At 44.7% G+C, this 14,465-nt stretch overlaps 1 protein-coding gene across 2 annotated transcripts in view; it reads right to left on the reverse strand.

The window, feature by feature from the left end:
- PTPRT (protein tyrosine phosphatase receptor type T) overlaps positions 1-14,465 on the reverse strand; it is a 1,114,757-nt gene that overhangs the window by 59,731 nt on the left and 1,040,561 nt on the right. For both annotated transcript variants that reach the window (XM_023227953.2, XM_023227952.2), the window contains one exon: positions 1,732-1,819. In XM_023227953.2, coding sequence (XP_023083721.1) covers positions 1,732-1,819 — 88 coding nt within the window. The remainder of the gene's footprint in view (positions 1-1,731; positions 1,820-14,465) is intronic.

Consider the following 14,465-nt stretch of genomic DNA (forward strand, 5'->3'; position numbering starts at 1 on the left):
CTCTGAATTGTGCTGGAAATAATTTGTCATTCAGGATCCTTTTTTTTTTTTTTTTTTTTCCGTTTGGATGAACTGGGTTACTCTGAGCTGAGACCAAGGTATGCTCTTCACACCATTGGTGAAATGTCAAAAGGTCCAGGTTGGTTACACTGAGTCAGACAAAGGCTGTTGTAGACTCCTGTTCTAATTAGAATACATGCTTAGCATTTTGTACGAGATAACTTTGTCTTCTCTATATTTATGTTACTTTGAAGGCTGTACCTACCAATGTTTGGCAGTGACAATACTTGTGTGTTACCTATGCATGACATTCAGTTCTGTGGCAGTCTCTCTCTTCCTCACCCCCCAGAACTGAGTACCATGCACCTGTCACACACAAGTTATTGTCATTGTTCAGGCACTATTCCTTGGTGAGACTATTGCAGTAGTCTGCTGACTGATCCCTCTGCTACCAGCCTTTCCCAATGAAGTACACCTTCCATATCTGCTGCCCTAGTGATCTTTCCAAAATGGGCATCTAATCATGCCCACCTCTCCCCCACCAACCTGTCTTATTCCATGTCCCCACAGGACATGTCCTGAGTACTCAGTGAATCCTGGTTAATAAAATAAGGTGGAATGATAGATCCATGCTGCTCATCAGTGACCTCAAGAAAGTAACCCTATGGGTAAGAGTAATGGTGCCAGGCACTGCAGCAAGAGTTATATGTGCCTTTAAATGCTCCTCCTATTATCTTCATCATTTTAAAGGGGAGGAAACGAAAGTTTACAGAGGTCAGGTAACTTTCCCGGGGCCCTACAGTTGGGATAGAAACCTGGGCAGTTTGACTCCAGAGGGCGCTAACTACTCTGCACCACTGACTTCATCAATGAGTCACTCACTGGGGTTGCCTACAGGAAAGGTAAATCTCATTGTTGAGTAAAGGCAATGTCCTTCCTCAGCCCTGCATAAGAACGTGCTTTCCCCTGCAGGCTCAGTACCTCCCGAGCTGCACTGATGCAGACCTGAGGGCAGGCCCTCACCTCGGAGCCTCTGCCCTGCTATAGTGGGGTCAGGTAGAATCTGTGTTGCCTTAAACTCTGTCTCTTGTATGATAGGAGTAGCCCCGGGCTCCTGTGGGGCCTGAGCTGGGCATACCCCAAGCCCCAGGTGTATGCCAGAGTTACTGGCTTCTTCTGAGCATCAGCCTTTACTTCTGAGCATCAGCCAATGTGACTCCACCTTCTTGGAGGAGCACCATTCTCTTGCCCGGGTGCTCCTGGCCCCTCCCTCACAGGCTGGGGCCCATGCTCCTCACCCCAGGTTGCTGCCAAAGTCCTCCTTTGAATTAGAGGAGCTTCTGGGAACACAGAGCTCATCTCTTTGTCCAGCTGTGGGGTCTTCTGCATGCCAGCCCTTTTGGCTGGGCTTCCTCCCCGACCTGAGGAATTGAGCAGGCAATGCTCGGTGAGACCCAGCCTTCAGAGGTTCTTCCCCAAGAGGCTTCATGGTTCTGCTCTGCCCTGACCCAGCTCCCTGCCTGCTCCCTCCAGCTGAGATCAGCCATGCTCTGTCATCCAGTCTAGGGATGACAATAAGGCTGAAATAAAGCTTCCATCTTGGCATGTGGATATAAAGCTAGAGACATCAAAGATGATTTGATAACAAATTTCAGGTAAATAATAGTAATAGCCTCTTTTCCCCTGTGTCCTCAACACCCGAATCTTAGGAGCTCCCAGAAGGGCACCTACAGGATATGATGTTCCCATATCGATTCTTATTGCGGTTTTCATCCTCCTTGGCTGTGTCCCACGAAGCTGTCTGCCCCTCTGGTAAGGCCTAAAAAGCAAGGACAGAGTGGTTAGAGTGGCCTGAGATAGGAGCTTTATATAAGTGGAGATGAACCAACAGGGGGAAGTGAGACCCAGTACAATGGGACTGCTAGTGGAAAGGGCTGGATGTCCTTGGATGGGGCCTGGGGAGGACGTAGATTTTGGTCTGTTCATGGACCAATTCTCTTGTTCATTGTTTCAAATGTTATTGATGTCTTCTGTGTCATGAGTTCACAGTCTAGCCCAGTAGGGGAATCGCTTGTCCATTCATTGAATTATTCATTCATACACTCAACAGATACTTATTGAGCCCCTAACATGGGCTGGGTACTGTTTTAGGTACTACGGATAGAGAGAAACAGACAAGTTCCCCTTGAGCTTCCAGTCAACTAGGAAATGTAGCAAATGGAAAAGTAAATGTGTAATTTTAGATATGAAAAATGCTATGATGAAAATAAAGCAGGATAAAGGGATAGTGATGAGGAATGAGAATTATTTCAGATTATGCACTCTGGGAGGGCTTCTCCAAGAAGGCAACATTTAAGTTACCGTAGTCCTCACTTATCCTTGGAGGATTTGTTTCTAGACCCCCCAGTGGGGACTCCTGAAACCATGGATATTACCGAACCCTACATATACTATGTTTTTTCTTATACATACATATCTGTGATAAAGTTCAATTTATAAATTAGGCATAGCAAGAGATTAAGAACAGCAATAGAATGACAACAATATACTATAAGTTATGTAAATGCAGTCTTTCTCTCTCTCTCTAAATATCTTAATTTTTTTTTTTTTTTTACTGCAATTCACCTTGGGTAACTAAAACCATGAAAAGCAAAACTGCAGATAAGGGGGACTTCACTAATGATAGATACTGTAATTCCTTAATACGAAAGAGCCAGTCACACCAAGAAAAGTAGAAAGTGCTTTTCAGGCAGAGGGAACAGCAGGTGCAAAGATGGTCAGGCAGCAACCAAATGACCATATTCAAGGACTGGAGTGATGTGAAGAGGGGAGAAGTAGTGATGGTAGTATCTAGAGTGGATGGGGGAGTCCAGATCATATAAGGCATTGCTATTACTGGTTAATTAATTGGGCATTATTCTAAGTATGATGAAAAATCATCAGAGGGTTTTGGGCAGGGGAATCATCTGATCTGATTCATGTATTACAAAGTACAATCTGGCTCATGTATGGAACACAGGCTCTGGAAGGGCCATGGAGGAAGCAGGGAGATCTGCTAGAAAGTTGTGGCAGTACTCCAGGCAACACATGATGGTACCTTGGACTCTTAGACAAGGGTGGTGGTGGTGGACGTGTGAGAAGTGATTATTTGCAGGATGTTCAGTTGAATATTGTTGACTTGGGTTGCCTCGGAAGCAGACTCAGAGATAAGAAGTCAGGCACAAGTAGTTTGTTTGGGAGGCAATCCCGGGGAGTTTGGGTGGGAGAATGGGGAAGTGGTACAATCAAGGGAATGAAGTCGATATAGGGCACATCAATGAGCAGGTTACCACTGTGGGCAACTGGGGCTTAATCCAGTGGGCACATCTCATGCCTCACAGCTATCCCACCATGGGGGTGGTGCAAAGTTGGGGTAGTTATTGATGAGTTCTCATCCAGTATTGGTTGAGGACAACTCTTGGAAACTCCCCAGCACTCCTTCCATGCTCTATGGGCAGAGTGTGCATATTCTTCTGTCTTGAAGAAGCCCTCAGGCAAAAAGTCACAGGTGCTTACAGGAGGAAACCATCAGTTGGGCATGCATGGGAACAGTGAGTGTAGAGTGGATGTGTGCAGGGCACCAACACATCTGCCATAGATGCCGACTGTGAAGGAAAGGGAGGAATGAAGGCTGACCCTTAGATCACTGAAGAACTGAGTGGAGAGAGATGTTATTTATTGAGATGGAGAAGCCTGAGTTAGAAACAGGATTGGGCAGGTAAGAATTAAGTGTTGTATTTTGGGTAAAGTGCTTAGAAGAGTGCCTAGCATTGAATACTGCATACTTTTTAAAAAATATGTTCAAAATAACAAATAATGGCAGCCACATTTGAGATGCCTATTAGACATCCAAGCTGATGTTGAATAGGCAGTTGGACACAGACACCCAGAGCTTAGGGGTAGGGAGGAGATAGAATTCATCAGTCAGTTTAAGAGGATGGCAACCACCGATAAGACAGACAAGTCAACAAACATGAGACAATTTGCAAGAGTTACGAGTCAAGTGGTATGGAAATACAGGGAAGGGTACACTCAGTTATTTCATAGAGAGGGAGGACAGGCAGTTAAGGGCATGGAAACAGCTATAGAAAAGCTGCAGAAGCATGATGATCAGACCGTGTTTTGATTACTGTCTCTACCCTACCTTTAGTAGTATAGGCTGAACATCCTGCTCATGCCCTTGCATGGCTTCTGAGACTGAATTTGTAACACCTTCAGTCTACACAGCTCTCTGTCAGCAGTGCAGGAGAACCCACCATTCATCTTCATACACCAGTCTTGCCTTTGCCCATCTATTCCTTACTAGGTCCATCCTAAGCAAGGAAGAACCTGTAACCAGGTTGATCTGAAATTCAGCCCCGCAATAAGCCCTGTTTTATTGGCAGGTTCTGAACAGGCCAGTGCTCACGCACGGTTCCACCTGTCTTGCATCTGGTCTGTCAAGTGTTAAATCAACCTGAGTGAGTCTTTTCCTAGAGTGGGAGTTGGAATGCTTTTTCTGTAATGGGCAAACTAGAAAGCAGTTTGGGCTTTGTGAATTGTGCAGACTCTGTTGCAACAACTCAAACTCATACTCAACTCTACTGTTGTAGAGTGAAAACAGTCACAGATAAAAAGCAAACAAATGGCCATGGCTGTGTTCCAATACATCTCTATTTACAAAAATAGGCGCTGGGACTGGGTGCAGTGGCTCATGCGTGTAATCCCAGCACTTTGGGAGGCTGAGGCGGGCAGATCACAAGGTCAGCAGTTGAAGACCAGCCTGGCCAATATGGTGAAACCCCATCTGTACTAAAAATACAAAAATTAGCTGGGCATGGTGACACATGCCTGTAGTCCCAGCTACTCAGGAAGCTGAGGCAAAAGAATTGCTTGAACCCAGGAGGTGGAGGTTGTAGTGAGCCAAGATCACCCCACTGCACTCCAGCCTGGGCAACAGTGAGACTTTGTCTCAATAAATAATTAGATAGATAGATAGATAGATAGATAGATAGATAGATAGATAGATAGATGGATAGATAGATGTTGGGCTAGATTTAGCCTATGGCTATAGCTTGCTGACCTTTATTACAGAAGCATGACTATGATCCTCATCCATGCAGTTGTTGAGTAGGTGGAATTCGTGCTCATTCTGCTACCTAGCAACTTCAGATTCATTAGAGGGTACAGGAAGGAGTTCTTTGCCTGGGCTTCTCAGGCTGAGCCATATTCTACAACTTAGCCTTTCTTAGGTTTTAGATTGTGGTAATAAAGTGCCTTCCTAGCTATTAATGGGTCATAATTTTGTTCTTTCTATGTTCAATGTCCTTAGACAAACATCCTAGAAGAGAATCAAAACAGGTGCTAGGCTTTGGGCATCAATCTCTGACCTAAATCTGGGTAGGGCAAAAATGTTATAAGGATAGGTAAGTGCTCATTTTACAAATGTGGGGCTTATGTCTCACTTTTCTCCCTTGTTCTTTCTCCTTCTTTTCCTGTTTCTCTTCTTGCTCCTCATTCTACCAAACCTTGCATCCATCCTGCCACCAATTTAGGCCATCTCTAGGTGGAAGATGCTTCTGGGTACTGCAGGTAACTCTTAGAACTCAGATTCCAGCCCTAGCCTCCTCCTCTATCCCAGCCAGGTAGCTCCAGCTCCTCCAGGCAACTTGCCAGTTCTGTTCTCTGTATGTGAAGGGAGGTTGCTGCGTTCGGTGTTAGCACTGGATTTCTGGATGTCGAAGATGATCTATTGAGGGTAGATTTTGTACCTGAAACCCTCTGTGATAAAAGCCAATTGTTCATCCAAACATGTCCCCCTGAAAGTGGGGTGAAGCCAAAAGCAGGACAGCATGACTGTTTTCATACTGATTTTTTGAAAAAAGAATTGTGTTGAGTACTTGCCATGTGCCAGGATTTGGGTTACCATTATCTTAAGGTCTCTTTATGACTGCACATTAGAATCACCTGGGGAGGCTTTACGACTCCCAAAGCCAAGGTCCCCCCCCCCCACCCCGCCCAAGACCAATGAAGTCAGACTCTCTGGGGTGGGGCACGGGCATTGGTAGTGTTTAAAGCTCCCCAGCTAGTGCTGCTATGCAGCCATAATTTTTGCAAATAGTGACTTTAAAATACTTCCCTATGAGTCTCCTCAATGGTTTCTTTTGTTTTGGGTTTGTCCCTTCCAATCCATTCTCCACTGTAGTCAGAGAGATCTTTCTAAAATGTGAATAGGATCCAGTGACTCCTCTTTGCCATTGCCTTCAGGATGGATACATTTCAAACTCTTTAGTGCAACTTCCTTAACTTCACCCCAAATGCCCCTGCAGCCTCAATTCTTGTCCTTATATCTATATTGCCAGTTATAAGGTGTTTAAACTTTATAAGACTTTTCACATGCTGTTCCCTTTGCCTGAAATTCCCTTCCACCTGAGTCCATCTGACAAACTCCTACATATCCTTCAAAACTCAGTGCAAGCATCTTCTTTGTGGAATCTTCTCTGTTCACTCTCCCTCACCCCACTGCATCCCCAGGTAAAGCCAGTTACTTCTATTATTAGATGGACTTCTTTGCATCTCATAATTTAACTCTGTTTCTCAACTTGGCCATGGGCTTCTCCAGGGAAAGGGCAGCATCTTTGTGACAACTGTATCTCCAGAACGTGATGCTGGTTCTATACTTCAGATGTGCTTGAAAGACCTCTTTAGAATGAATGAATGAGTGAAATAATTAGTGAATGAGGTGGCTTCTGTGCTTTCAGAGGGCAAGTATCCTGGGATCTTAGAGATGTCGGTGACCTTGAAAATGGCCTAGTTGAGTTCCCACACAATGGCCTTCCAAGCAGCTGAGAAGCAGATCCATAGCATCTATCACTTGGATACCCTCCATGACAGATAGCTCACCACTTCTCCAACTTTTGGCCTCACTTTCGAACAGAGTCGCCAGAGTTTTTTCTTTACTCAACCTCACTGTACTTTGCCTATGCCATCTCATGGGGCCCCACAGAGCAAATGTGTGCCCTTTCTCTGTCCTGTGACATCCTGCAGAGATTTGATGAAAGTCTCTTCTGTTCACTCCCAGAATCCTTGAATGGCAGTTTGGGGTCCTCTCACCATCAACAAACACCATGCCTTCCAGGAGACACCCCAGCATGCACCTATCCCTCGACAATCCTAAACCAAACAGAACAGTTGTGATAAGTGAGTGGCACTTTGTGGGGAACCACACAGGCCCTGTCATGGTCCTGGGAGCCTCCGTCTCCCTTAGTGGAGGCTGAAGGGGACTGAGTGGGCCTGGAGGCTGTGACGATGTTGACAGAAGCAGAGGAGGGATGCCTAATAGAGCCGCTGGGAGGGAGTGGTAATGACCCCGTAATTGGCAGACTTTGATCACACATCCATTTCCCTTTTTGGGGAGCTACAATCTAATAAGGGATAATCTCTTGAAGGAAAAAAAAATATGAGGGGGAAAAGTATGAAAGAGAGACTCATCTCCATCTTCAAAGTGAGCAAGCCGAGGGCATTATTTTTCCATTAGTGGCTAGTTACAGTAGATTGACCAGGGAATGGTGGCAGTCATTAGGTGCTAATCACATTCTTTTGAAACCAAAATTGCCATCTCATTATATTCATCCATTATCAATCTCCACTTTCCTTTTCTCATTCTCTTCTCCTGAGAGTGCTGAGCCCTATTTTTACATTTCTCTCTGTGTGTGAAAATGTTTCCTACTCTTCAACAGTGTTGCTTTTCCAAGGCAGTCTTTTTTTGTTGTTGTTGTTCAAAAAATGTATTTGGGGATGTCCTTGTCCCTGGAGAGCTGTGCCATGGTATTTATAGAATCCTCAAAAGTCAGATTTGGAAGGGTCTTTTGAGAAAATTATTGACTCATTTTATAGATCGGCAAAGTGAGGTCCCGAGACAGGAAATGACTTGCCCAAGAATATACACTGAGTCTGTCCCTACTCCTTCCCTCGGTCACTTCCTTCCTTCCCCAGAGACCATCTGGATGCCAGGTGCTGGGATAGACAGGGACCGGGGCAAGGAACTACTGCATAGGGTGGTGTGGGCAAAACTCTGAAAAGGGGAGATCTGAGAGGGAGAAAAGCAGCCCCTGAATTCTGGGAGCTGACCTGGCACTCACAGGTGGGCCTTGGTGCTCTCCTGCTGAACATGAACAATGTCACGGAAGACCAACCACAGGCAAGGCCGCTCTGAGGCCACGATGAAACAAGACAAAAACAAGTTGTATCTGGACGCAGACAAAAATATGAACATTGTCCAAGCCAAAAAAAAAAAAAAAAAAAAAAAATGACCAAACACCTCCCTATTCTGGTTAATATGAGTGACTACCGATTCTTTGCCAATTACAGTTCTAGCGTCTATCTGATCTTCCCTTCTTTTAGGTAAGATGTATTAAGATATCTAATCATACCACTTTTCAATGTGTCCAGCCTAAAACAAAGCCTCACCTCCTTAGGCACTCTTTCAAATCAGCGAACACAGCCCACATTCTGAGTCCTTTCTAACATCCTCTTCCTGAAATGTCCCCCAGGAATGCGCACTTCCAGGTATGCATGTACCTCACTGCAACAAGTGATAAACCCAACTCCAGGAGGTGTGTCCCTGCTGATCTCTGGCCAATACATTTCAGCTAAAAACTAAAGGATAAGCAGGTACCAGCTTTGGCAAGAGCTGGGGAAAGAAGATTCCATTCAGAGGGAACAGCAAATGCAGAGGCTCTGGGATGGAATAAGTTATTTGTGTTCTAGAATTTGAAGGGAGGCTCTCCAGAGCAGAGAGAATAAGAGGAGGATGACAAATAATGTGGATTTGGCTTGTGGTTGGAGCAGGGTGTTCAATCAAAGTCTTGTGGACCAAGGACAAGAACGTGAGTTTTATTATAATTCAATGGGAATGTTTTGGAATTTCTTTTCTTTTTCTTTTTCTTTTTTTTTTTTGAGATGGAGTTTCACTCTTGTTGTCCAGGCTGGAGTACAATGGCATGATCTCGGCTCATCGCAGCCTCCGCCTCCTGGGTTCAAGTGATTCTCCTGCCTCAGCCTCCCGAGTTAGCTGCGATTACAGTCCTGTGCCACCACATCCAGCTAATTGTTGTATTTTTAGTAGAGGCAGGGTTTCTCCATGTTGGTCAGGCTGGTCTTGAACTCCCGACCTCAGGTGATCTGCCCGCTTTGGCCTCCCAAAGTGCTGGGATTACAGGCATGAGCCACCACGCCCGGCCTAGAAACTTTGAGGGGGAGGCTGAGTCAGTGCCAGCATTATGATAAATGGCAGACAGTGCTTGTCACTGGAATCTTCTTTATCCTTGATGATAGGCTTTATAGATTTTAGAATAAAATTATCATCTGGTACCTGCCCCAGACTAACTCTCCCTGTGATTGCAACCCACCCTCCTATCCACAGAGCTGAGTCCATGGGAGGCTCAGACCACATGACCACAAGTCACAGACTTCTCGTGTTCTGCTGTGCTGACTTAATCCATAGGACTATGAAACCTACCTTAATGTCCCATTTAGTACATTAATTATCTGCTAGAACTGAGAATGATCCCTGATGCCTGTGTGGCTGAATTTTTCTTCTACCTGGCTCTACTGAGCCAAACCAACAGAAGCTTGCCATCCTTCTTGAGATACTCTTCTTTGCATCTAAGGCTTTTTGAATTATGCCTAAAATAGTAAGATGTCAAAACACAAAGCTTCCTAGAGCAGCTCACTCCCAATTCAAGGCTGAGGGCGTGCCAGCCCATTTCATTTACCTGTTTACCTCCTATCCTCAGCAGATTCTGTCATTTGCAATGCCCCCCTTCACTCCCCTTCACTTGACTGTATCCCTGGAGATAATTGGATATGTTATGCCCTAGAGTGCAGCAAAACCAGGCCCAGGGATCACTGATGAGGCAGTTCCTGGCTGATGCTCCAGGGCACAGCTAAGGGCTTGCCTCCTCCATGTTCAGTCCAGCCTGCCAGGATTTCCCCACACCCCTGCCCAGCACTGTGCTCTCCTGGTGCAGGGAAGACTCTGGAGAGGTCTTCAGCAAGGAGGCACCATTTTACCTGGGTCTTTCCTTCATTCGTCTTGTCAAGAAATACCCCTTGCACACTGTGTATACGAGTCAGGGAAAAGGCAGAGCTTTGCAAAAGGTGGACAGACTAGAGTGTTTGAATATTTTTACTGCAAATAAGTTCACCATTTCGAGTGTCAATAAACGTTTCTGAAAACAGTCAGTAATATATCCTGCAGGTTATGGGTGGGGAAGGCTTTAACTATACAGAAGTAGCACAAGGTAACTTTTTGGTTGATGAAATTCTCATGTGTCCTGATTGTGTTGGTGTTTATACGACTCTATGCATTAGTTAAAACTCATAAAACTGTACACTCTCCCAAAATTAATTTTATAGTAAATTTTTAAAAATGGAAAATAACACACCCCATAGAATTTTGTGATGATCAGTGACTACCCAAGACAATACCCATCGCACCTGGCACAATGCCTGCTACACAGTAGATGCTCAGAATCTTCCATCTTCCATATCCTCTATCCCAGTGATATGATATTGAACCTTTTTGGCCTACTTGTGGAAATCATTCTCTTGCCATCTTCAGTCAAAAACATTCAGGATGTTTTTTTAAATTTTACTTTAAGTTCTGGGATACATGTGCAGAACGTGCTGGTTTGTTACACAGGTATACATGTGCCATGGTCGTTTGCTGCACCTATCAACCTATCATCTAGGTTTTAAGCCTCACATACATTAGGTATTTGTCCTAATACTCTCCCTCCCCTTGCCCTCCTCACTAACCCCCGACAGGCCCTGGGGTGTCATATTCCCCTCCCTGTGTCCATGTGTTCTCTTTGTTCAACTACCACTTATGAGTGAGAACATGCGGTGTTTGGTTTTCTGTTCCTGTGTTAGTTTGCTGAGAATGATGGTTTCCAGCTTTATCCATGTCCCTGCAAAGGACATGAACTCATTCTTTTCTATGGCTGCATAGTATTCCATGATACATATGTGCCACATTTTCTTCATCCAGTCTATAACTGATGCGCATTTGGGTTGGTTCCAAGTCTTTGCTATTGTAAAGAGTGCTGCAGTAAACATATGTGTGCGTATGTCTTTATAGTAGAATTATTTATAATGCTTTGGGTATATACCCAGTAATGGGATTGCTGGATCAAATGGTATTTCTGGTTCTAGATCCTTGAGGAATTGCCACACAGTCTTTCACAATGGTAGAAACATCCAGTGTTTGGTTTTTTGTTTTTCTTACAAGGGCAAAGATGGGAAGTCTCTGAAACATCTATTCTGGTTTGTCTCAGACCAAAGGGATTCCCAGGATGTAGGACCATAAGTTTTAAAACTGGGACCATTTTGGGCAAATTGGAACAAGCTGGTCCCTCTAGGTATACGTAAAATAGCATTTAGGGAATGGGAATGTTTCATGATCTGTTGGGAGCCTAAGGTCTGGCCTCTATTGTGGTCCACAGGTTCAGTGAACACATTTACTGATGTCGATGGTCAGCTTGTGGGTGACAAGGGAATCACAACTCTGCAGGTTATGCACAATCCAAGAGCATTGCACCTACGGAAGCACCATGCATATGGCAGAAATTTTAGGGTTTCCATATTTATTATGAACATTTTCTGCAAGGTGACAGTCAAATATCTTGAGACAGGTGCACCTTTTGCTATTTCACTCTAAGGTGCTGTAGGAGTTAGTGGTGGCCTTGGCAGAGGCCAAGCTTTCAATAAATTCTACCTTCTGTGCCGAAAAGCACAAGACTTAGGGATTATAAATGTGGACAGAGAAGGCAGAAGAGGATGACTAATGACGTCTACTCAGTGGCATCAGGAGAGCAAATATTATTGCGTACCATGTCACTAAATAGACAGTAATTTATGAGTACTGCTGGTGAAGCTAAGTAGAAAATCAGATTGCAGCAAGATGGGGGTATTTGTCTGTGACAGGAGCTTTGATCAAGGCAGAGAAGTTGAGTGCAAGTCTGCATGCAAGTCACAAAGCACTTTTTAAAAGGCCCAATTAAAAGCTACAAGACCTCCTTTAGATGACAAATTCCCTGCCTTCAAGAAGTCTTTAGCTTAATGGGGAATCTCACACGAGGGTACCTCTGTTCCTCCCAGCTGTGAGCCTACAATCTTGGGGATCCCCATAACTCACTTCAGGTTACAGACTTCCAGCTGCCTACACGCGTCTCCATGGTCATGCATGAGCTTCTGGGTGGCTGACTCTAGGCCAGCAACTCTCCTCTAAACTTGCAGCCAGCTATGGTGAAGAGGCAGACTGCCAGGGGCCATGATCATAACCTTGGTAACTCTTTTCAAGAAAATTGTGCAAGGGGTATAAGATTGCTATTAAATTTCCCTAACTAGTTTCATTTTATTTCTGCTTTCATAGGCAGGCATCTTTGTTTCTCCTCAAGAAGCTGGCTGCAGCATTTTAATCGTTTCGTTTTTTGCTTCCAAGCTTTGCACATGTAGCTCCCTCTTATATATAACCTTCTCCTCTACCCATCTTCTTCTACTTTTCTCTAACTCAGAGTCTTATCTTTTGTGAAACTTCTGAAAGATTTTGGCAACAAGAAGTGACAAAAAGCCAGTGTGTCTCCAAAGCATTTGAACTACAGTTCTGTTACATCATTACATGGTGCGGCAAGACCATGAGCTTTCTTTAAAGTAGCGTCTTTATTTTCTTTATTTAGCTTTCTATCTCCAGTGCCCAAACAGTGTTAGGTACACAATAAATACTTAATCAGTGTTTCTGGCCACATGAATGTTCATAAAATAGAAGCATATACTATCAGCCTTTAGAATTTCATGCTAAGCCTGTAGTCAAACATTTCACAGATGAAAATGAGACCCAGAGAGGGAAGAGTCTTGCCCAAGACCACCCAGAGTCTCAGGAGCAGATTGAGAACCAGGTTTTGACTCTTGGTCAAAGGATTTTTCTATAGTACCACCTGAAAATTGCTCACTTGGTTGGGGGAGATCCTGTATTAAATACACAAAAACCCCACCGTGTGCTCTGTTACAAACAATATTGTAAGTAGAACAATAAAAATATGCTAAAAGGGAAAGACTGAGTCTCTTCCCTTTTCCCTTAATGGGGAGTCTCACACAAGGGTACCTCTATTCTTCCCAGCTGTGAGCCTACAATCTTGGGGATCCCGATAACTCACTTCAGGCTACAGACTTCCAGCTGCCTACACTCATCTCCGTGGTCATACATGAGCTTCTGGGTGGCTGACTCTAGGCCAGCAACTCTTCTCTAAACTTGCAGCCAGCTACATTGAAGAGGCAGACTGCCAAGGGCCATGATCATAACTTTGGTAACTCTTCCAAGATCCCTGGTAACTCTTCCATGATCATAACCTTGATAATAGTCTCTTCCATGTGAACTCTTTCCTGCCGGAAAACTCCCAAGTTTGAAACCACATGGGTCACTGATGACTTTTGGCCACTCCCTGTAATGGCTTATTGTCTTGTTTTATCAATCTGGGGGTGGAGTGGAGTGAAACCAGCAGTTGGAGCCCAGGTATTCCTATTTTGATCATTATGAGTTCCCAGAGTTGAAGAATCCCATGGATTTCCCATTCATGATTTGGGCATGGGCCAGTAATTCCTCATGCCCCTCCCTAGAACCATGCCCATCTACAAATTGAGGAGCTGAACCAGAACCTTTCTGGGGCTGCCTGTGATGGGATATTCTATCACTCTGTTACCAACTGAGGAGAGCAAACCTTATGGGAGAAGCAGAGGTGTCCTCGGACACTGCTTAGGGGGCTCTGAGCAGAGAAGGGAGCACCTGGGGTGAGCTGAAACTTCCATCTCTATAGTTATACCCCATTCAAAAGCTGCCTGCCTGCTATCACCCCATTACCCACAGATGACTAAGAGCAAGATGGCAATACAGGCCTTCCCCACAAAAGCCATACATATGGCGTGTCCATCCCGAGCTAGAAAATGAACAAATGTTTGCTCTTCATTAGGCTGCATCATATTCCTCACAGCTGTTCCTTGTTGCTTTAAATAGTCTTAATGGAGCTGTAATAACCAGATACCTTCTGGTTGCCCTACTGGGCTGGTTCCATTCATTACGACGACAGGCTCTCTTGATTGAACTGGGATGAACGTGCTTCTTCTTTCTCTCCATGACAAAGTCACCTCTTCCTATTCTCCCTTATCTTCCCTAAACCTGCTGCTCGTCTGACTACCATGGCAGGGTTACATGGGACACAGACAACTTGGCTTTCCAGCCCACATCTCTTATCTTTTGCTGTGATGCTTAGGGTTTTGCTGTGTAACAGGGGAAGGTGGGAGAACTGGAGCTGGGGGGAAGCAGGCTGGGGAGGGAGGACGCTGTGGTTCAGAATCACATGCCCTTGACTTTAATAGGAAGGGCATATGGT

Source organism: Piliocolobus tephrosceles, chromosome 20 (assembly GCF_002776525.5).
Source record: "Piliocolobus tephrosceles isolate RC106 chromosome 20, ASM277652v3, whole genome shotgun sequence".
NCBI classification, from domain to species: Eukaryota; Metazoa; Chordata; class Mammalia; order Primates; family Cercopithecidae; genus Piliocolobus; species Piliocolobus tephrosceles.